Source organism: Electrophorus electricus, chromosome 11 (assembly GCF_013358815.1).
Source record: "Electrophorus electricus isolate fEleEle1 chromosome 11, fEleEle1.pri, whole genome shotgun sequence".
Classification (NCBI taxonomy): Eukaryota; Metazoa; Chordata; class Actinopteri; order Gymnotiformes; family Gymnotidae; genus Electrophorus; species Electrophorus electricus.
The window spans coordinates 8910322-8934671 of record NC_049545.1 but is presented as its reverse complement, the minus strand read 5'-3'; the positions used below and the strand labels follow the sequence as shown (position 1 = coordinate 8934671).

Genomic DNA, 24350 nt, shown 5'->3' with positions numbered 1-24350 from the left:
TGGGTCTTTTTGGTTGAATGTCATGGCACCTTGGAAGCTACAACCATTCTGGTTTTTGGCCTGAGACTTGTGTTTCATAATTCCAGCTGCCGCATTCAGAGGCCCATTGTGTCTCAGTTTCAGATCGTTATATATATTTTAGAGTATGTGGGTTACTGTGTGGGGATTAGTTTTATTGAAGGGCATTGCTAACACTGTGTGCTGCTCCTGTCTGTAAGCACATGGCCACTCACTGACTGTTGGGGGCTGTTCCCCACTAGCCAGAACATATTACATGGCTGTCCACTTCAGGTCAGGATGAGTCCAAGTACTAATACTGAAAGATTTATTTATTTATTTATTTTATGAGCCCCTTTCCACTTTCCACTTTCCCTCTCCAACAAAGTGAAGGAATGTTTTGAAAGCCACTGAGGGTTTCCATAAGAATGAGCATTATTCTAATTATATGTCTTGGTTTGTGATCATCATGTACTTATTTGACAAAATAACTATATAACATATAGTCCCAAAATACATTTCTGCAACAAGTAATTTTTGCTTGTTACATTCATTTTTCCAGGGCCCCCGTGGTTCCAAAGGACTTCCTGTAAGTATTTTTCTCCAAATAAATCAATTCCATTGCATCTTATGTACATAAACATTATTTTAAATTTGTTTGAGCGCAATGTTCACACATTTTATCATTATAGGGTGAACCAGGCCCAAAAGGGGAAAAGGTAAAAATGCAGTTAACCATGTAAACTCTTCTTACAGTGAATGAATGCTGTGTATGCAGAGTACCTTACAGATGCTGTTTATGTGTTTTGTTCAGGGAGTGTGTGGTGATTATACACATCGGGTAAGTGAGTGTGTCCCTTACTGCAGTGCCTTTGCACAGTGCTGTGTGCGCAACAGTATTTGTTGTGCATGAGAACTTAGCGTTTTGGACCTTTGAGAATTAATAAGCATCTGCTATAGTGTTTATAGCATACATTATCTTCTATGCACCTCAGAAATTTGTCCTGTGTACCCCTAAAGAAGATGTAAATGGAATTATTGTCTGTCTGCAAAGTGAAATGAAAAGAGACAAAAAAACTGTGGCAAATGTCTGTAGTTGGTGAAGGAGAGCATGCCTAGCACAAGGGCTAGTAAACATCAGCACAAACCTGCGCTTTCTCTAGGACAGTACCATTCGACAGAAAATAAGATCATTATGCAGCAGCCTACTGATTTGATAACGCTTTCTGTTAATGGGTGCCAAGCAAAAGGCTTTCATGTGGTGGTGCATAATCTGTCTTTGGCATAATGGCTATGGCCAATTTAAAAGTAAATTATTCTATTCTATTATTCTATTTATTAAGGCTAATTAAAAGGTTTTTCATTTTGTGAACTCCAGTTAAAAAGTATTTTTAAATACATTAAAAAGTATTTTTCTATACAATGTTAAAATATAGGAGCAACTATTAGTTTGACAAAAAAAATGTATAATGTAATTATAAAGTAAAAATTTTGTAGCAAGTAATTTTATAAAATCCAAATGCTCAATATTAAGGTGTAACATTAAGGTGAAATGTAAGGAAGTAAGAGCTCCAGGGAAAAGTTCAACAGTCTCTGTTAAGCCGCTTGCACAGCAGCAGTCTGACAGAGAGTCTCTTTATGGGAGGTTTGTGCTAGTGGGTAGTTACATAGTGGTCCTTACAGTTATGCTGAGGGAGGCAAGAGGTCACTGTTTGCAAGACTGCCAGGACCAATTCTTGAAATAGAGATGGGAATCACTATGTGTGCTTGTGTGTGTGCATGTGTGTGTATATCTGTCTCTGTGTTTGTCTGTGCATATGTACGTGTGTGTGTGTGTGTATGTACAAGTGCGTGTCTGTGTGTGTGTTTGTATATATATATATATATATATATATATGTATGTATGTGTGTGTGTGTGTGTGTGTGTATATATATATATATATATATATATATATATATATATATATGTATGTGTGTGTGTGTGTGGTGTATGTCTATGGGTGTGTGTGTGTGTGTGTGCGTGTGTGTTGAGCGACTTTAAGCAGGGACCTCCACTGAAAACTCTGGCAGCATTACGCTCCAATCAGGCCCTGATGGTAAAGGTTTGTGGGGTCCTCTCTGTCCATCAGCCCCATAACAATGTGTGTTCCAGCCCTGCTGCAAAGAGAGCACCAGGCCAGGCTTGTCCTATGACAGAGTCACTGGGGGAAACTGATGAAAGCCTGCTGCTAAATTACATGCAACAATTAGACAGAATTCTGTATAATCAGTGTTTTCTCTTCCTTTCCTTTGGGTTTTTCTATGGGACTTTTATAATTAAATATTGAAATGCTTAAAGGTGGACTATTTAAGAGAAAACAATCATTAACTTATCAAATGTATTGAAAAGACGTAATTTATAGTATAAAGTATACAATTCCTATCACTTGGCTTTTGTATTTAAATTTTTGTTCAATCCATTTTTGTTTGAAGTTTGTGCAATTTTATTATGGCACACCTTGAAGCATTTTGATAATTATTGAGAAAAACCATTATTGAAAAGGTCAACCTGAGAACAGTTGCCGACTTTCTTAGTTTGCATTTCCTACTTTCCACTAAATTACCTGAAATTAGCCATGATTTGAATAACAACATTTATTTTTAAATAACCTATTTCCACTGCAGTTATCCAGAATTTTGCTGAATTTTACTATTGCCTATTAAGAGATGAAATACAAACACAAAAGAAACAAGGCATGCTGTATTCAGTCCTAAACAGACTAATATACAATTGGAATGGTCCAATGACTTTTCAGTCTGAATCTGTACTTCAACATGCTGGTGATCTCAACAGAAACGCCGCATTGTCCAACCCTGTGCTGGAGGGCAGGCCACAGTAAGTCTGTTGCTGAACTCTCTTTGTGGCAAGACTGAAGCTAGCCCAATCTAAACAGCACTGCCACAGGGCTCTGTGGTCGAGGCACTGTGGAGATAATGGATGGAGTTGCCCAAAACCAGTTCAATTTTAATAGCTAGTTACCATCATTATTCTCATAGCTGAATTCTACATACCATTCGGTTTCCTGTTTAAAACATTAATCTCTGCACTCTGACTCAGACTGCTGGGCCCTGTGTATCAGTCGCTGTTCCTCTCTTGCTCTTTCTCTCCTTACCACCACCTCTCTCTGTCTCTCCATCTCTCCCCCTGCCTTGCTATTTTCCTGTAGTACACTCTTTTTTCACCTGTGTTTCTGTTTCTTTCCCTCCTCCCTTCTCCTCATGCCGCACCATTTCCCTCCTATGGCCCGCTGGTGAACTTTCTCGCCCTTGTGACCTTTTTTGCACGGTGGCCCACCTGTGCTTTGTGACCTCAGCAGATGTTGCCCATCACCGTGCGCAACATGCCCTCAATAAGCCCTCTAATTCTAAAGCGCCTCAAGGTACATCTCTCTCTGCCACTCTTCTCCCCTTCTTGAGGATGCCAACTGCCGTCGACCAGCCGTCAGCCAAGCCCAGCACATTAGCAACCCTCCCTGGCACAACTGTGTTTGCTAACCTTCTCACTTAGCACTGGAAATGTGAGAAAAGGAGTGGAATTGTCCCACACCTATACTGGGCTCTTCCGGATGCAGTCAAATAAATCTGATTTTTATGATATTTTAGAATAGGTTCACAGGTTCACTGTCATGATTTAGCAATTGGGCATTTACAGCTGCAAGCAGGGGATGGAACCTTTTGTCTTTTTCTTGCTTTCAAACAACCACTGTGTGATTCGTTGACATTATGCCAAAGAAAGCTTTCTTAGAAATTACAGATCCTCATGGTAACAGCGGACAAGAAAGTGTGCAATTATTAGCACACACTGAGAGGAAGTTTTCTGGAGAAACTAAATATGGAGTGTTATTTTTCTTCCTGTGCTTTCTGTGATGAAAGGTCTGAAAACACAATGGCCACAGAGGGTTTAGAGCTGTTATACAAGATAAATGATTCTATTTAATTCATTTCATCCCTACATCCCACCCCTCACCTCCTTCCTGGAAAAGATTTTATCTCAATGACATTTTTATAAACCCAAATACAGTGAACACTGTTCTAGAATTAGCAAACATTAGTAAAAATCATATTCTGTAATCTGCATAATGTCAGCCTGAAGATAACAAAAGAATGAGGCAGAAAGCTTATTTGGCAGCAGATCGTGGACTCTCCAGAGGGGCATACTAAACACACATTGCACTCTCCCAAAGCCTCTCAGTGCAGTCGGCCTCCACTGGCCTGCTCATGTACACACAGGCACAGGCTGACCTGCTGGCATCCACCCTCAATCTTGTTTCTACAGGTGTGCTGTGTGTGTGTGTGTGTGTGTGTGTGTGTGTGTGTGTGTTAGATTAGGACACCATGTTTGGAGACAGTGTTCCACACTGTGGGGAGTCACTTACTAAAGGAACTAAGAATGTTGCTCCACCACTAACAGGCTGGGGTTTCTGAGTTGGTTTCTGTCTCCACTCAGATGGAATATTAGTTTAATGGATCAGCATCTGGGTTAATAAATCAAGTCTAGACAAGTCCTGTGAAGAAACAACTGGATAAAGTCAAATTCTCAGGCTGATGGATGTGTTCCAGATTAAATTAATTTAATGACTGAGCTACTGTACAGAGACAGTGCCAAACAGTCTATTTTTAATCACATTTTTAAAAAATCACATTTACTTTAAAAAAAATCACATTTATTCCAATTACTTACTATAAGGAACAACAAATTATAGTTCGTGTTTAATGTTTAGTGTTTCATTGTAGTCAAGTCTCCTCCTTAATAACATATCCACTTTTTAATTAATGCAGCATCATAGCTTGCATTCTGAATGATTACATTTGCTCCCAAACATTTGAGGATATGGTTTAGTCCACCTTTCTTTCATTCTTTCCTACATCCATACTGCTCTCTCTCTCTCTGGAATAACTGGAAGCTTTCCTGTAGTTTTATTTTGTTTAGTCTCCTTTGTTTTGTTTTTTTTTGGTTTGTTTGTTTGTTTGTTTGGTTTTTTTTGCTGTTCAGGCCAGCGGAGTAAAAGTACCAATGGACATTTTAACAGAGACCACATGACTTGGATTGGGTTGACCTTGAAACAAGCCCAGAGAAGCCAAATTTGAATAATGTAGGCCTTGCAGAAGGCCTAATGGTTAGTTTCAGGACACCAAAACTTTTTAGAATGAAACTTTTTAAGGGGACCCACAGTTATGGTACTTGTACAGACAACATTCAGTGACTGAGCCTGTTTTCCAAACATGGTACTCACTCAATGAAGAATAACTGTTGGTAGAATAACCTTCTACAATACCTTTGCCATTCTCCTAGTTAAAATCTAATTGCTGTGCACTAGCATTATCTGCAACTCAGCTGTAAGGGTTTGCTTACTTTCTTGATCAGTCTCTGTAATGCATCTACTGAACATAATTTCCAGTTTGCAGCTCTATTATAGTGACTGATTGGTATTGAAACTAAGGGAACCCTACAGCTGATGTTGAGTGTGTTGCGTTGTACATCTATAATGGAACCAATGTCTCAGGTGGTAATGTACTGTCTTTCAGCAGGGCGAGCCTGGAGCACAGGGACCACCAGGCCCTCCTGGCCCCCCAGGGCCCCCTGGCAGCCCTGGACTTACTGGTGCTAGTGGTCCACCTGTAAGTGAAATGGGATAACAATTATCATTCCTTTTTTCTACTATTCTACTGTAGATCTAATGTTCACCCATTCATTTTAGTAAAGAAATTAATCTCTGGCACTCAGAAATGCATTTATAGGTTGTTGTGAATCATTAATATACAGTACACATCTATCTGTGATAAAGGGAAAACCTGGAGAGCCTGGGAAGCCTGGAAAAGACCTGAGGGTGAGTGGGTGAGTGATAGCATCACTATCACTCTCTCCCACATTACATTACATGAATACGCTCAATTTGTTCAACCTTTACAAAATTGTTGTTGGCAAAAAAAGTTTTATCAATATATCATTGTTGAATATTACACTTTAATGATTTAAAATGGCATTAAGATGATTTTCTTGGTTTTGCAGATGCTCTCAGGAATGAAGGTAAGCATATTATTTTGCTCGATTCTGAAGTTATAATGTTACTTCTGTTATGATAAAATGCCTTGATGAATTTTTAGTGTGGTTAATGATAGGGCTGGGCATTTTAAGACCATGCATGTTTAATTATAGTCAATGCATGGGTTTCTCTATACACTTGTAAAACACTCCTTTAGGAAGATCTTAGGTTGGTCAGGATTGGTCACCGCACACAGTAAACAATTCTGTGATTTGCCAGAGCATTCAGTTATTGCAATACCACTATGTGTTGCAATACCACTGCTGTACAGTCCTAGCTTTAGCTCTTATGAGATTCCCTACAGCTGTGTTAATGGCAACAGATATGCTGTAACCATGCACAGGGTTCAGGCGGGGTTCACCAGTGGCAGGGTGTGGTCAGTCTCCCACCGCCAGCACCGAAGGGGCAGACACGCCGTATTGCACTGCTGCATGGTCCCAGTGGATAACTCTCCATCTCTCCTGATGCATTAAATGCCATGGATTATTTAGAGTGTGGTATTTTAATTGCAGTGCACTGAGATAGGTGGAGTCTGTGAAGCAGCCCATCCTGGCTCTCTGTAAATTAGGTGTGGCAGCTCCCACCACAGCAGGAGTTGGAAGCCTGCTCAACACTTCTGTGTATATCCATTCCACAAGAAAGGAATACCTCCCAGCAAATTGGTCATAGAAATATAAAAGTGGATATCACTAGAAAATGACCCCAGACCATCCAAACTGAACAAAAGCACTCAATAAAAGCATTTTGTTATGTAGTCAAAAAGCAGTGTAATCTGAATGTTGCAGATGTTACATTTTCACATTTTTTATTACTACATTTAAAAAATATCAATTTATGTTAATATTGTTGTTGTTGTTGTTGTTATTATTGTTATTATTATTACAGGGTGAACCAGGTGCACAAGGACAAAAGGTAGGTTTGTCAGTTAACAGAATTTGTGCTTTGATATTCAGTAGAGTTCTCACTGCAAAACTGTATGGAATGAATATATCTGCCTTTGTGAAACCTCTAAGCTTGAAGCTGAAACATGTGGAAGAGTTATATTGCCCAGACATGTGGTACAGAAGCATTGTAATGAAAGTGTGGCTGGTCAGTTGTCGATTTCAGCTGAGGAGTTACAACCTGGAGATAGAAATTTGGCTCCTCACTGCATTTAAGTTGTACAGCAGAAATATTAAAGGATTAGAAAGTATGCAATTCAATTGATAGATGTTCTGCCACCTGCTTTCTTTCTCTTCATCCACTCACCTTCAACTATGTCTCTTTCTCCCTGTCTCTCTCACTGCTTGTATATTTATATATTTATATTATTTTTTCCTCTTAGGGTGATCGTGGTGAGCCAGGCCCAAGTGGATCTGAAGGTCCCAAGGTAATAATCATTGATCCTTTCTCAGTTGAACAAGGTTCAATCCCTCAGCTAATTTCCAGCCCCACACTGGCATCACTGGGCTCTGTTGGCAATGCTTTCTGTCTAAGAAAGCACACATCACACACAGAGATACAAAGAAATACAGAGTCAGTGATAGGGAGTGATAAAGAGAGATTGTGATTCAGTAAGACACCTTGTACACCTTTTTTCTTGAAATGTCATGATGATCATTTCACTCACCCTCTTTCCAAGACTTATGAGATTCTCCCACACTCCCACACCCATGCTCTCCTGAAAATAGTTGGCAGACTGCTAATGCTTTTATGCATGTGAGATTGCATGACTTTTTCACAAAAACTGTCTTAAAGTTTCCTTCATACCTTTTGTTGTTCCTACTCAATTTCATGGTTTCATACCCATGTGAAGAAAAGCAACTCTACACACTAACATACATGCCTCATCTCAGTTCTCCAAAACCATATCTGGTCAGAACAGCACATTATGTAATTAACACTTTTGAACACCACTCACTGACCGCATATGTTTTTCTATTTGAATTTAAATTTACTTTACTGTGAAATAGTTCATATGCTTTGTACTGCATGACTTTTATATTGGATTTTTACATGGTTGAACTCTGGAACAACCTACTGCTCAATTCCTTCACTCTCTGGCAATGTAAAGTTCACTTTTCCTCCACAGAAAGTGCAGGTACTTTCCCATGCATGTTTCCAGATAACATTTCACTCCAGATTATGAGTAACTACTCATATGGGGCACAGAAGATTTTGGGAAAAGGCTAAAACACTGAATAGTGAATTAAGTTTATATTTAAGTGTTTATATCTAAAACTCAATCCAGGTATAGCATAAGCATTCCCTGGATGTTCTGATCTTAAATTTTCAGTTTAAACATAAACTGCGCCACCTGGTGGTTGCAATAAAACCTTGTTTTTAACACGAGTTGGTTTCTGTTTAGGCTGGCACGTACCTCTAAAGGAGCAATATATCCTTTTGAAGATAGACTGAATGTGTGTGTGATGCGTGTTCCCTTGAGGATTGGGATTGTGTCCTAGTAGATCCCATGTTCTCACTCAGACATAGCTGTTTTAGTAAAGGCAAGAGCTGCACCAAAGGCTTCATGATTCAAAGCCTAAAATTTAAGAACATATGAGATCCAGCACTTTATGAGTACTGTTAGTCAACAGTACAGGATTCATCATTCCTCCCATGAGCATTTACTCTGACATCAAATAATATGTTATCTCTCTTTTCCTGAATGTTTTTATATCTACCAAACACTCCCAAGTTGAGCAAAGACTTTAATGTTTTGTTGCCTTTCCTTTTTGTGTAGACATTTTTACTGATGTAAATCAGTTTCAAATTAGATAGTGATTCTGGCATCTGCTCATCAAAGCTGTTAGGTCTATTAATGGACTTGAAAAGCACTTCATGTCATAATGACTGCAGCCTCTGCGTTCCTCTGTTTCTTTAGGGTGCCAAAGGGGATCCAGGGCTGAAGGTAAGGACACATGTTTGCTTCTGGACTTGCCAGCTGCCTGCATGGCAATTGGGTCACTATTTATTACAAACCTCCCAGAGGGATGGATATAAATAGGAGCAGGTGGTTTGGCCTGTTTGGACCATTCATTTTATCCGCAGTATGCCATTCATCTCTACTGGTTAGGCCCTCTACTGGTTTCTGTACATAAAGAGCAGTAAAGCAGCTAGGCCAATGCATCTGGAGGAGTGATTACACAGTTAGCTGTCATTTGGCTGTTTCTCATTGGGAATATTTTTAGTCAGTAAACACAAGTTGGTGGCACATTGCATTTACACTTGCGGACACACAAATAGACACCAGAGGCCAGAAATTATTCTGTCTGTTTGCCCAGTGAGTGCTGAGTGTTGTCTTTTGGAGCTAGTAGTACTAGAGCATCTCCATCAGAATGTATGCCTGGGGCAGCCAGAAGCAGGGAGGCCCAGGGTGTGATGTGACCTGGGCTCCTAATCACTGTGTGGAGGGATGCAGGGACCCACCCTATCAGCCTGAGACCAAACACCAAGTATCAACAATACAATTGACACCATTCAGCAGGGGAATATGTGGCCCCTGAAGCTCTTTTATTCCCAATTCAAGGGGTTTGATGGAATTTTCATTTCTCCTCAGCTCTGCATCAGACCTGCCCTCTCCCACACACACATGCGCGCATACTAACTCACACACACACACACACACACACACACACACACACACACACACACACACACACACACACACACACACACACATCCCTCCTGCTCTGTCTCAGGCTCTCAGGACCACCTGTAAGGACCTGATGGTTAGATCAAGAGGCCCGCTCTTCTTTGAGGTGTCTTCTCTGATTTATAGTATAGGGTATATGGCTTTGGAATGTGCCATGAAGCAATGCTCACTCATGCCTCTTTGCTGGGCTCTATCAGATTACATATCTCATTCTCTCCTGCACTTGCTGTTACTGTGTGTATGTTTGTGTGTGTGCACATATTTAAGCGTGTGTGTATGTGTGCCCTTTGCTCACTGAAGCTATCTCCTGTTGTGTAGGGAGGGGATGGAAGGATGGGGTTAGCAGGAGAGAGGGGTGTGAAGGTATCTGTCTTGAGAGAAGCTTGTGTATTCAATGTGGCATGATGTGAAGTCTGACTAGCATGAATACAGTACCTTGAAGATAAAAATAATTATGTTCATTATTATAATTAGGATTGATTTAGGAAAAATAAGAATGTTTCTTGAATGGACAGAAAACACATATATTGCCAGTTGTGTGAGAACTGCCAAACTGTGCGTAGAGCTTGACCGTACAATATAACCCAACACAGGCGACTGCATGTAAACAATCAGTCATAGGGAAGCCTTGGCAGAGCAAAATCCTTTTCATGGGAGGAGAAACTGCTCTGCTCATTGCCAGCAGCAGAGGCTGAGAGGGACTGCTTCTGCTGAGCACAGAGCTGCCCTCTACCCTCCTGATGCTGATCTTCTGAAGTTTGTTTTGCTGGCACTTCAAAGACCCATGCTCAGTTATTTTCTCACCTGCTGCCACCTCAGTGTAGTGCTTTGTGCTCCATCTTGGTAGGACTGTTACCAGGACGTGCTGCAGGCCTGCACGTGACAGTAACGTGTGTTTGTGGCTCTGTTTGCTTCATTAAGCTCACCAGTGTGTGGAAAAGGAAATGCACTCAAACTAAACCCTGCAATAAAGACACAGTGTCAAAACTGCAGTCATTAGACTGGCTAGACTCTGAGGAAGACAAGGAGAGGATGCTAACATTGGCACATCCTGAGTCTTACTCAGTCTAGATTTTTTCATTTATTGTCTCTGCTTACACCTCCCTCCTGACCTCAACAAAAGGGGGAGGCATACTTGTATAATATCTCTGTTTCACACAAATACACACACACACACACACACACACACACACACACACACACACTCACACACACATACACACTGAGTTGCCAAGGGCAGGCCCTTAAAAAAAATGGATCTACTACTCTGACATCTCCTTGTATCACTCTGTTTTTGGACCAGCCTTTTCCAGAACTCTCTGAAAAACAGAGCTGACATATATATTCTGTCCTCCTGAAGTCCTTTTGCTAAACATTCTGAATATGGATCACATTTTTATTTCTCTGTATTCACATTTTTCTGTTCTGATCCTTGTAAAAAATTATACAATTTTCAAAACAACTGGCTCACTGTAATATGTTCCTTGACAGATAAGAATAGCAAAGAATAAAGCTGTTTCTTGTGGTATTGTAAACATCCATTGTCTTGACCCTCCAAAGTTCCCCTGTGGTCCAAAGATGTTGCCCATAGTTGTGTCACTCCAGATTAATGTATGAAACTGCAAATCTGATGAATAACCTGCAGAATTTGTGTGCATGCTGCAGCCTCAGAAAGAACTCATCAGAGTCTCTGGTGATTTAAAATAGAAGTCCAGAGGGATGAGGAGAAGATGAAGACAGAGAATGCTATGAGAATGGTGAAAGTACATTGGCATAAATAGGATCAAAAAGATTTCCACTCATTGGCAAGTGCTCTGGGAATGTGAAGTCGCTTTGTCACTGTATCACTCCCTCCATATTTCATCACACTCTTTCATCTGATGGCAGCCACGGGCACAAAAATCCATCTCTGCTATATCCCTGCCCCATCCCAGCTGGCCTGCTCTGGCCCATGGCAGGTTGGTGGTCCCTGTGTCATCTGAGCATGTCTCCATCCTGCAGCCCTTCTGGAGTGCCTGGAAGAATTGGAGCATGTCACATGCCCAGATGCTCCCTCTCCATGTTGGAAGCATCCAAGGTTCTGACCACAGCACCTGTCAGAGTCTCACAGAATTGGAATGTACACGGAGAGGGCAGTGCATGTGAGCAGAGAGGAGAGGAGTGTGCCAAGCTGGGCTCTGCCACCTGCCTCCTGCCCAGACCCACTGGAGTCTTCATGCCATTGCTGTCCTCTTAACTGCTGCAAGGCGCCTGCAGTCTGCCCCACTCTGAATGAAGCGGGTGCTTTGGATGAAGGCTTTTGGATTCCTAGGGCATTTCTGAAGGTCCTTTTTGTGACTGTGAATGATCTACTAACAGTCTGCATTTTGGTTTGCTTTTTCTTCCGTATAGTGTGTTTATCATGTCATCTAAAGATCTGTTAGAGTAGCATGGTGTTTTGGCTGGGCTATGAGCAGCAATCTTTGAAAAGAATGGAAAATTTTATGCTGGTTTTCCAGGGTGAGCGGGGGATGCCCGGAATGCCTGGGAAGCAAGGAGTGAAGGTAGATTGCCTTGAATCTTGCCCATATTCATCCAGTACTTTAGCTAAAATCATGTGCCATCAAACGATTTGTGTCTCTGTTTTGCCACAAATGATTACATTTCCCACCTTATAACTCTGTTGAAATGTACAGCAGGGTCTGAATGCACATACAACAAGCAGTAATCTAACTGCAGATGGGAAAACTGCTTAAACTGTTTAGCAGCCACTCATGAGTGCATAGTTCTTGTGTCCAGTCCTCTCTCTGTATTTGTAGCTTGGTCATCTGGGGGAGTGTGAGTGCCTGTGGAAGGGTGGCATTGTCTAACTGCGAGTCCTTTAGACATGTGCAGTCTCAGCTGTGTCCTTAGATAACTGCCTGGTGTTCTCCTCATTAGCCAACCCAGACATGAAATAAATAACTATCATGTGTCCTTTACTATGAATAACAAAGCAATACTGTGACACTTGACGACTCATGGCGCTGCCAGAGATCAGCTTGTGCGTGCCTGGAGCATGAACAGCCTGACAAGCTGATCTAAATATTGACAACAAAGCATGTTGTCTAATTACTGTGATAGAAATAATGGCGTATGATGGTCACGGGTTTACAGTTAATGTCAGCAATGCTGACCCTGTGTGCATGAAAAAGTGGCCATGATTGCAAAAAATGATGTTGACTTTAAACCAAGATCTGTTGATGAAGTGAGGCTTGGTCTGCATTTGGGAAAAATCTGTACTGTTACGTGAAGTGTTTGTTGAGCTTTAGAGGCCAGGAATGAGTCATGTTGGCTTGTGTTTTCGCTTCTTTTTTCTCACTGTCTCTCTCTTCCTCTTTTCTGTTTTTGACCTTGTTGATCACTTAATTCAGGGAGAGCTTGGTTTCCCAGGGGCTCCTGGACGAAAGGTAAAGGGCTAGTAAATAAGCAAAGGCAAAATAGATGGTAGCCACAACTGAATAACTTTCTAAGACAAATAATATTTCTTCTTCTGTCCCTGTAAAGGGTCAGGCTGGTATTCCTGGTATTCCCGGGAAACGGGGCTACAAGGTAGGCATAGAATAGGCATGAAGCTAGCATGAGGATTTGAAAATTTGTGCAATTCTGTATTAAATTTTTTACTGAACTTTGCTTGTCCATTGTTTTGACAGTTTGGATACCATGAATTACCTTAACATTGCAAAGAGAACTTATTTCAAATCTTGCTTATTCATTTTTTGAAGTATCTTTCATACTTTTGTGGAAGACAAAGTAAACAGTTATGAAAAAGGAGTTTTCACATAAATGTCTATTACATTCTTATGTTATCTTAATATATTTTTTATAACTATCACATTTTAAGTTTATTTTGAATTTAAGATTTAATCAATGTTTTGTGTACATGCTTTGTTCTTACATTTTATTTCTAATTAGGGACAGTGTGATGGTCTGAGAGTAGTGTTTTTACTAATTAGCATTCGTAATAAAAAGCATATGCTATATAATGCCCCTAATGTTGATGACTACAACATGCTAGAAGCAATATTGATTGAACTGATTGAAGATTGTCTGATATTAAAATTATGATCTCTTACCTTCTGACAGGGTGAAAAGGGGGAGTTTAGTTCTTCAGGAGTCTCCATCAAAGGGGAACCAGGAACACCTGGACTTCCTGGACCTTCTGGACCCAAGGTACTGCACCAGTATGAGTGAAGGATGGGTTGTGAGTAGGCTTGTAGCCCTGTGTATGGCCTCTTTATTAGTTCCCAGCAATCAGTTCACTTTGGAGCCATGTTAAGCATGTAGGTTTCTTAGCACACGCTATCACACTGCTGTCAGTAGTACTCCAGTGTGGCCTGTACTCTCACAGACATGTGGGCAATCCCACCCCCTCCACCATACAACCCCCATTACTCTGCAATGTCATGTAAAATAGCTTAGACAAAATAGTTTAGACACTCCTGCTACTGCTACTCTACTTATTCTGCACTGTCCCACATCCAGCCTCTACTTAGGTGCTGTGCATTGGTGCATAGTATGTATGATTAATGCATTATATACATGGGATACAAGACATGGGAATGAACAGTGTGTATGTAAATTTCTGTACCCTTCTACTCTTTTGTACTTTATCTGTATAAATCTTCCTTCTTTTCCTCCGTAGAATATGTATATTCAAATATATATTTAGTAAAAATACTGCCAGACTGTAAGCAGTAAGCACTTAAGCTTTTTACTCACCTTAGTCCTGTGCAAGTGCAATGTAACAATAAAATGTATTTGATTTGATTTGCGTTTTTTTTTTTTTTTTCACAGGGTGAAAAAGGCAATCAAGGCATTAAGGTTAGCAGCTTCTTATTGCTACCACTAGGACCACTTTATTGCTGTGCAAGATAGAAAAATATGTGGCTCTGTTTATTTGGTAATTGTATGATAACACTGTTTCCCTACGTATGTCAACAGGGTGAGCCTGGACCCGAGGGCCCATCAGGACCAAGAGTGAGTTAAAACTCTAACCCTTTAAAGTATTAAGTAATTTGAGTTTGTCATGCACTATAATTAAATTCTTGATTTGTTTTCCTTTTTTTTATCAGGGTCCTCCAGGCCCAACAGGAGAACCTGGAAAAACATTAATGAACAACAATGAGAATGTATGTAATCCTACTAATTAATATCTATAGTCATTAAAAGATTTAGATTCTGCTCTTTGATTGGATTTAAGTATTTTTAATAAATGTTTTTAAACATTTTTTAGGATATTCGTAATGTGCATCTAATGGTAAGTATTCACTGCAATAAAACAGTGGGGGTACACATATTATGATGGTGGTGAAGAAATTAAATAATATTGTAACAATAATTCATGTGTGACTGCAGGGCCCACCTGGTTTACCTGGCCCTCCTGGGCTACCTGGGTTGCCTGGTACCAAGGTAATGAAACTTAGTAACCCTCAATATTGGAAGTATTCCTGTATCTCAATTACTGGTGATTCAGTGTGGTGACATTCTTCCCTGTATTTCTTAACATCTCATTTACATTTTCTTGGAACCATTTTCTTGTTCAGGGTGAAGTTGGACTTCCTGGTCCTCCTGGTCTTGATGGGGAAAAGGTAAGAATATATACCTGTTACTGCATTCAATTTTTCTGATAGTCATTCTTGGTCTTGTCTCTTGGTGATGGTGTTTTCTTGAATCAGATTAGTGACATTGGCAGTATATATCTCAGGGTCCCCGTGGGAAGACAGGAGAGCCAGGACCCATCGGCCCTCCTGGGCCTGAGGGGCCACGAGGAGAGGGAGGAGTCATTGGCTTTCCTGGTCCTAAAGGAGATAAAGGAGACATGGGTCCCTCAGGATCACCTGTGAGTTTATAAAGAATCTCTAACATTACATGGTCACAAAAGGTTCTTAGTACTTAGACCATTAATATTTTTACATTTTTATGGTATATGGGCAACATTGCCTCCATCGGTAACAGTTTGAGACTTCCAAAACTAGTTACACTAATAAGAATTCATTTAAGATTGCACATCATTTCAGTTTTACCAGCAGTGTCAAACAATTCCCTCACAAATGAGGTCATCCTGGCCCCACATAACATCTTCCTCCTCATTCCTTTTCCATTCTGTAGGGTTTAGATGGCCCTACTGGTGAAAAGGGGGTTGCAGGGCTTCCAGGCCCCATTGGATTACCAGGCTCAATGGTACGCAGTGGTGCCCAGAAAGAAGGGTGTCATTGATGCACAGGCATCAGATTACAGCAGGGTGCAAGGCATTGTGAAGCTGTTCCATTATATCATTATATTATTTCTTCAGGGTCAGAAAGGTGAACTTGGGGAGAAGGGTGAAAAGGCAGAACTGGTAAATGTTCCCTTGTGTGTTTTCTTATCAGGGTGTAAATGCTATTTTAAAGCTGCAGATTATCTTAATAATGTTTTTCCCTCTCAATTTGTCTTAGAACTATGGTCCGCCAGGACCTCCAGGGCCTGCAGGGCCCGTTGGGCCAATGGTGAGTACTGTATACGACAGAAGGATTTCACACCTGGTGACACCAGACCAATTCATACTACAGATGATGTTTAAAGTATATGTTTAAAGTAAAGTACAACATTTAAGGTATATGTTTAAAGTACTATGTTTATTTTAATCAGTGTCACTGATGACAATGTCTGACACTCTTGCAAACTGAGGAGAAGTGAAATACAAATATTATTCAAAAATAAAGAATTACAGCTTATAAATAATGCCACAGCCATTAATATTGCTGTCATTTAGGCATCACATTTCCAGACTCATCACACCTATCAGTTCAGCAATGTAAATAAGATCCAAAACCATCCAGCAATAAAAGCATTTAACCCAGTCACATGCCAAGGAAGAAAAATCACAGACATGGAAAAGATCTTAAAAACCTGTAGTGTTAGGTTATTGGATCTCCCCTTGCCTGCCTCCTTTCTGGAACCAACAGAGTATTTTATAATTGTGACTGTTAGTGAGTTTTGTTCATACCCCTAAAAAACCTCTGCATAGGAAAAGATTTACAAACCTTAGGACTGATATTTGGCATTTTCATTTTTGTTATTTACAGTTCAAATGATTTACATTGTACCTTTAAAGTAATGGTTTTGCATTTATGTTCTTGTTATTTTTACTTCAGACAATTCTGTTGCAATTAAGGACAGGCTTCAAACATGCAAATGTCATTTATTTTTCAGGGATCTCCAGGATTGCCAGGGCCAAAGGTGAAGCTGTCTCTTGAGTACAATGTCTTTCAGTCATTCAGTGATTCAGTCATTCACCTCATAGCCAAAGTAATTTATCTCCTGCTTGTCTGTTTCAGGGAGAGCCAGGGGTGAGTCTGAGAGGGGAGAAGGGAACATCTGGACAGAAAGGAGAGAAAGGAGACAGGGGCCATCTGGGACTTCCTGTGAGTACACTCCTGGACTACAATACTATACGTCTACAAGGCCAGTATAGAATAATTTTGTATCTACATATGTATGGTATGATATACAAATCCAGTTATCTACACTGAAAATCTTTTCACGCACACGCATTGTTTAAAGACGTAGTTGGTTCAGCATCTTGAAAGTTAAAGTTATATTAATGTAGTATCATATATTTAACCTTTTTTCCTCAGCTAAAGGTTTTATTATTGAAGAACAGAGGAAATCTAGGACTGTCTTTAAAACCATTTTGATATGACTAATATGCTACTGCTTTCTGTGTTGAAACTGGGCTTCATTGGCTAATGGCTTATTGGTTGCAGTGGTGTCAAGTTGCATGGAACAACATCTGTGTTTACCAAGCAATAACTTCAGATACAGATCTATAGATATACATGAATATATATTCTAAAAAGTAGGTAGGCTTTTACAATTTTATGTGCTGTTCAAGCTATAAAAACTAGCTATGGAAAACTAATTCCTACATCTTGTTGCAGGTGAAATGTCAGATTATACATAGTGACTCTTGGTTTATGTTTGGTTTACTAACACTACTGCTTCTGGATGTTGCAGACTTACTTTTTATAGGCAATGTTTATATTTTATGACAGAATAAATTAAATACATAAATGAAAATTTTGAAAAATGAATAATTGTTTCAAAGATATGTTTATAAAGCTCCTTGTAACTCTAATTCTTGATCACACTGGTTGACTATTAGTACATGAAATATAAATAGGTGAAATAAACCTTACTTGAATGATTTTGATTTTGATTATATTAGATTAGATTGATTAGATTAGATAATTATATGTTCATCAGCAAAATGGACAACTGTTTGCCCAAACACACTGTATTTACTTGTGCATCTTAATGCAAAATATTTGTATGACGGAGGCCCTAGTCAGTTACATAGCTCATTATTGTATATTATCTGTTGCATAAATATGATTTTTTTAAAATTGTATTGTGAAATGGCATACAATAGATTACATTCATAATATTCCTCTCAGGGGTCTTTTTCTAACTTTTGGTGTTAAAGTCATTGATAAACCTGTTCCAGTCACATCATCAATGGCACAGTAACGCCTTTGTCACTTAAACTACATTGTGTGCCACCAAAAATGACCAAACAGGCAAACATCCTGAAAGAAAACATAATGAATAAGAGAAAATTTCTGCTGGCTTCAAGTTTTTGGAGTTGTGGACAGGATGATGTTCGATTTTGCGCTTCTGTTTTTTTTCACTAGCTGCTGTGCTTACAGGAAAATAGCATGCAGTCCTTTATTACAACTAGTTAAGTAGTATTCCAAACCAATGCAGCAGAACACATGATCAGACAACAACTTAGAATAGGACCAATACAGAAATGGAAGGTTGAAAGGAGTTACTGTCTGTCTCTCACATCATCCACACTATCAGTCTTCCATCAAAACTAGTTTTGTTTTTATGTCACACAAGTCACTGCTTCACTCACCCCCTTCCTCTCCTCACACTCCTCCCCTACCTTCCCCATCATCTCCATCTCTCCTCTCTGCTCTCTAACTGTTTACACACTGTCCAGGGGGCTCATGGTTTAGACGGCAAGCCTGGTCCAGTGGTGAGTGGCGCAAGACCCGTTCCCCTCACCCCCTCTCCTCTCATCTCCACCTCTTCTCTTTCGGCCTCCACTGCCTGCCGCTAACTAACACGCTGTGCACATAGTTGTCTGTTTGCTTGCCTGCTTGTCTGTGTCTGTCTTGTGTCGTCTGCTGGTCAAGGCCTTTGTTTAGACCTTCGGTGAGGCTGTACTGGCATGAGAATGGCTTTGACATGAAGTTTTCCCTATGCCTGTTGAACCGTGACCTCCTGTTTCCACAAATGGCCATTTAGATTATTTCCCAAGGTGTCAGCATGCAGCTGACTTATTGGGTGCATGGATAAAGGCTGACAAAACACACAGTTGGTTTTGGAGCAAGATGAACCTTCCCCATCCTGAACATCCATGACCTTTCAGCCCACCATATTAGGTCTTTAAACATACCTGACCTCTGATAACCAAATGAGCTGTATTCTTTTGAACAGAAAAGCTTTGACCTTGTGATGTCAAACCAGGAGAGCATGCTGGGATGTGGCTGCATGTACTATGTTTACAGTATGGCAAATCCAGCACATGGCTGAGAAGACTGGAGGAAGGCAAAATGTCTAACTGCCCCCTGTTGAATCCTGTCCAAATCCAGGAATCAGAGTTGAAGAAGGATTTGTTATTTTCTTGTGTGTCTGTTTATTAACCAGTAGATCAATAAGCCCAGAGTCTTAGTTATTCCAGAATTAACAAACTACTACATCAATATAATCAGCATCAAGAGGAATTTTTTGTTCATTAATTTTAAGGATGCGAGGAGAGAAAAACTCACTCTGAAAAGCTTGTTGATCTACTGGTGATCTACTTTTTCATGTTGTTGACCCTGGAATCCAGAACCCTCCCTAAGTTCTGGTAAAGGCTGTGACATATTTACTTGTTTGTCTTTATCTTAAAAGGGGCTAATAGGACCGGCTGGAATACCTGGACCTGCAGGACCAAAAGGAGAACGGGTGAAAAATGTTTCTCCTCTTTTATGATAATTATAGTAGAAATGTCTTTCTCAACCTCATTTTTTGTGTATTATGACAAAACACAAACAAAAGAAAATTCTCTGTCAAATATAAGTACAACTAAACTGATATTATTTTCTCATTTAAACAATTTTAAGTTGTTCACCTCATTTCACACTTGTAGGGGGAGAAGGGAGATATGGGAGTACCAGGACCTACAGGTCCACAAGGCATCCCTGTAAGTGATCTCCTTTGTCAGGGCTTGTTCTGAATCATTTTTGTTTGTTTGTTTGTTTGTTTGTAACAGAAAGTTAGAAGTTAACCCATGACTATTTCTAACAAAGAAGACTGAAGAGAAGAAATAAATACTTCACTTTTCATTTAATCATTTTCTCCCTAATTTTTTAGGGTTTAGTAGGACCACCAGGATTAAAAGGAAATCGGGTAAGACCATGTTTGAACAGTATTTGACGTAGAGCGTTATTGTTTTCATAAGAAGACAATAACACAGTACTCTCTGGTGGCGGGTGGGGGTGGGGGTGGGGGGTGGGGGGGGAGAGAGATCAACACCCAGCATGATTTTGCTCTGGTCAAATCTATCTAATATATGTGTAGCGTGTACTGAGAGAAATTGCAGATATATTAATATATTTTGAACTATTCTCTCCTGATAAATTAATTATTAGTGAAATGAGCAGGTGCATGCTGGGCCCAGTGATCTGTGATTGTGATAGTAATTATCATAAATCATACTGTATACTTGATTGATAACCTATTATAAGGGCATGTATAAAAATTGTGGTACTGTAAATATGTTCATTCCTTTTGTTATTGTGCAGATTCTTTTCTTACATATGCACAAGAATATGTTAATATACATATTAGAAATACAAGATTTCAGTCTTAAAATACCACTAAATATGCAAGCCTTTTGTATTATGTACACTGCCACTTAATCATGACTTAATTATGTGCACATTGTGAATTATTTTTTTTAATTTATTTTTTTTGTGGTTAAAATAGTCCATTTGTTATTCAGCTCTATATGTCTGACACACCTCCATCCTCCCAGAGTAGTTGTGTGTTTCCTTCCTATTAACCCATCTTTTTTTTACTTCAGTTATTGCTTGAATAACTTTCACTTTGAAAGTCAGGACATGTCAATGTTCCTCCCACCACCTTCTACTGGCAATATCAGAAAATGTGCTTAAATACCATAGATCCTACAAATAAGAGTAGGATAAATGAAACAAAACTAAGCAAATCCAAAGAAGCTCACCAACATGTGTTAGAGTCAGTTGAGCTATGCCAGTGCACTGATGGACAGCTCAGTGGAAGGTGCTGAGGAGGACCCCAGTGCTGTTTCTACTGTTTTCCTCCTTTTGTCTTCCTCTTTTTTTCCACAGGTCTTCCTCTCCCCTTTTCCTCCCCTGCACCTTGGCCTGTGATGCCTGGCTCTTTTTTGATGAGTCGGGTTGTCCTCTCTGTCCCTCTCTCCCTGCCTGGCCTCCACCCGTTCCTGCTCTAATGTTGTAGCCTGGGTTAATACTCCTCCTCTTCCTCCTCTTCCCTTCCACTTACCATCCTGCAAACTAGTCTGTAATTTCCTCGACCTCTGCTAGCGTGCACAGATCTCCCTGTTCTCTCATGACCTCCTCAGTGTCTGTATCTGAAGGATGCACCATCAGGCTTTAAAGCCCCTGGCAGCTTGGTTTATATATATACATATATATTTATTTTTAACTTTTTTTGGTAATGCTAAACTTAGTTGAATGTAAAAGCTACAAACCTCTACAAAAAGCTAAAAAAGTTGTTATGGTATATCACTGTCATAACCATACATTTGAACCATCTGACTATGAACAAGAGCCACTCTTCCAGGACAATAGACTTCTTTAAAACTTGAAAATGACAAAAAAGTGTATCCAGAATGGTAGCAGCTTTAGCTAAGGTTCACTCAGTCGTAAAGAGGCTGAATTCTGTGCAGGAATGTGGTCACTTTATGTGAGAGGCTGCTTTCAGATGGGAGAGAGTTTTCACAAGGTCTTTTATCAAATCTTATTAAAGCAAAGTAGAGGAAGTCTGTGATTTAATATGGATCTCTGAGCAAAGTATTATTTAAATCATAAATGTTAGGAAAATTTTCATATTTTACAGTTCTGTGCGACATCAACCATCAGGTTCATTTAGCTACCTATTGGTAAAGGCTTCCAGTGACAGAGCGAGCAGAGCCTGTAAAATACACAAGTTGCCTGAACGCAGTGAGTAGGAAAAGTTAGTACAGCCCAACTCAAATACAGAAAATGGCAGAAAAATTAATTGAAAAAATCTCTTGATTCTTTGTCTGCTGTAGTAATAATTATACAATATTACTCACAAAAGATATTGGTAATAGAAGTAAATCGTCATAATGGATAGACAGAGGCTTTAAAGCCACAATAAGGAACTATAGAACAACCAAGCCTAGGTTCTGTGTTTTCTGAAAACTGGATTTTTAAAATGAATATAAGTTCCCAGGTGGGTGAATGAACAGGACGGTACACAAAGATCCAAAGCTCCAAGTAGCTAATTTGTTTGTTTGTTTTGAATCAGTGTGTTTTAAACCACATTCCCACTGTCCCTCAAAAAATAGTAGGTATATTTGAAATATTAGGCATTTACACCTTAAAAAAATTACCCTATTTAAAATGTTTTGAGGTAAGTCTTAAAGCTGTAAGCAACTGAGATCTTTTTTTTTTTTCATTTTAGAGTGGTTAGGCTTACAGCTAAATGTATCATGAAGTTTTTTGTAACTAGAAAATTAAAATGGCTGTTTTCAGCATGAGAACTGTGCACTCTAGTCAGAGACTATTCCTGTCATTTTTAAGTCCTAAAATTCCAAATTCCCCAAATCTGTCAAAGGCCTTTGATCTTGGTGTGCAAATATATAAATTAAAATTTTGTAAAAATTCCCCTAAAATGCATTGTTCAAATTCAGCCAATCCTCTTTGGAAAGAAGGCTCTCATCTCAGTTTCTTTGCCCAACATTGATATTACATTTTGATTGTTCTTATCTAAGTCCAGAAAATCAGATTAAAGTAGGAACATTTTAAATAGGAACATTTACGTTGCCTTTAAATTTGAAAATTTGAGAGAAAGTCATTTTCTGCTCTGACCAATCACTTTGCATTAGGGTAGCACTCTATACCTATTCATGTTATTTAACCTAATTTGTCAGTCAAGACAGGACAAAGTCAAGACACGTCATAAACATTGCACACAGTAATACAGCACTTTCAGTAAAGCAATTTTTCTAAATGTTGTACTTACATACCTTTAAAGATGACTCACAGCGGATTTGGTCAGCTTGTTCAGATTTTGTCTCAATAATATTTCGCCCTCTAGTGGTCAAAACTTAAATTTTTATCTTGTACAAATATGTATGCATCGTTGATGCATAGTCAACTGAATGATACACTTATTGCTTGGCAGTCAGCGGATCTTTGAGTCTATGCCAGGGTTTATAACCTACACAGTTTATGGACAGTGTCAGCCATTGTTTCTTTTTTAGTGAAACCGATTTAAAAAATCAGATCAACAGATTACATTACATAATGATCTCAGTTACTGTAGTACTAAATTTTCCTATCTGACCCCAGAATGTGTCTAATGTGAATGTGTCAAAAGTGTCTGTTATATTTTCAGTCATCAGGAGAGATATAAGCCTATATGATGATGTTTCCATCAAACTCTACAGATTTTATAATGTACTAATAATAATTCTATGCATATACTAAAACTATAAATTCATTGTAGATCAGTAATTAAGTACAAACAAATATGAAAAAAAGAGCTAAAAGACTTTCTGTCTGCACATGAGTAGCAAGATTTTGCACACTAGTAGCTTTGGCTGACAACTCTCCTCCTTAACCCATCCACTCACACCTAAATTCCTAATTTTATTATTATGCCTTATTGTAGTTTAGTAAAAAGACACATTTACTCTCCTAAAATATCTAAACATATATTGAATTATTCATAGTATTTTTTCCATTGCTTTAGTACAGTGGGAGGACTAAAGTCTGTCTTTTTGAATGCACTGTTGTTTACAGGGGGAGAGGGGCAAGAGAGGCAACAGGGGGGCCAAAGGGGATAAGGGAGACCAAGGAGCCCCAGGATTAGATGCCCCCTGTCCATTGGTATGTCCTACGTTCACTGTGCTACATCAAGGCTAAAGGTGGAAGTGGTAGTAGCCACAGACACCACCTTACACCTTGGTGGTATTTTAAACCTAACAAATGCCCAAAGTGCTTCTGGTCTTTGAATTACATTTTTAAAAATGTACTATTTTAAGTTGGGTGCAATTTGATTGGCCTCATGTGCATAAACACCGTTACAAATGAACTCAGCACAGAAATTAATTGGATCAGTAAGGGAATACCTTGAGCAGAGACCAGAACCTTCCATGGGCCTTTTCCATTTTCAGGTTTCAATGCTGACAGGAAGTAGGTATGTTTGTCTCCCTTGGGCCCATCATCTCGAAGGATGGGAACTAGCTTACAGCCCTGTGGTCTCAGTGAGCCTCTTCCTGTCAGTAGCAGCCCCAGTGTGCATGCTCCAGACTGGGCTGTCCTGCAGGT

At 39.5% G+C, this 24350-nt stretch overlaps 1 protein-coding gene across 13 annotated transcripts in view; it reads left to right on the top strand.

Annotated features, from left to right (window-relative positions):
* Positions 1–24350, top strand: part of col13a1 (collagen, type XIII, alpha 1) — a 75369-nt gene that overhangs the window by 44069 nt on the left and 6950 nt on the right. For 3 of the 13 annotated variants that reach the window (XM_035531742.1, XM_035531736.1, XM_035531743.1), the window contains 31 exons: positions 560–586; positions 690–716; positions 812–838; positions 3351–3416; positions 5563–5655; positions 5823–5864; positions 6047–6064; positions 6966–6992; positions 7405–7449; positions 8944–8970; positions 12213–12257; positions 13107–13142; positions 13240–13284; positions 13819–13905; positions 14530–14556; positions 14677–14712; positions 14808–14864; positions 14969–14992; positions 15091–15144; positions 15279–15323; positions 15440–15574; positions 15844–15915; positions 16028–16072; positions 16170–16220; positions 16927–16953; positions 17052–17138; positions 18722–18757; positions 19678–19731; positions 19916–19969; positions 20140–20175; positions 23823–23909. In XM_035531742.1, coding sequence (XP_035387635.1) covers positions 560–586; positions 690–716; positions 812–838; positions 3351–3416; positions 5563–5655; positions 5823–5864; positions 6047–6064; positions 6966–6992; positions 7405–7449; positions 8944–8970; positions 12213–12257; positions 13107–13142; positions 13240–13284; positions 13819–13905; positions 14530–14556; positions 14677–14712; positions 14808–14864; positions 14969–14992; positions 15091–15144; positions 15279–15323; positions 15440–15574; positions 15844–15915; positions 16028–16072; positions 16170–16220; positions 16927–16953; positions 17052–17138; positions 18722–18757; positions 19678–19731; positions 19916–19969; positions 20140–20175; positions 23823–23909 — 1539 coding nt within the window. Of the gene's footprint in view, positions 1–559; positions 587–689; positions 717–811; positions 839–2039; positions 2094–2830; positions 2873–3350; positions 3417–5562; positions 5656–5822; positions 5865–6046; positions 6065–6965; positions 6993–7404; positions 7450–8943; positions 8971–12212; positions 12258–13106; positions 13143–13239; positions 13285–13818; positions 13906–14529; positions 14557–14676; positions 14713–14807; positions 14865–14968; positions 14993–15090; positions 15145–15278; positions 15324–15439; positions 15575–15843; positions 15916–16027; positions 16073–16169; positions 16221–16926; positions 16954–17051; positions 17139–18721; positions 18758–19677; positions 19732–19915; positions 19970–20139; positions 20176–23822; positions 23910–24350 lie in introns of all 13 variants that reach the window. The other 10 variants (XM_035531738.1, XM_027018134.2, XM_035531737.1 and 7 more) reach the window with 10 other exon arrangements.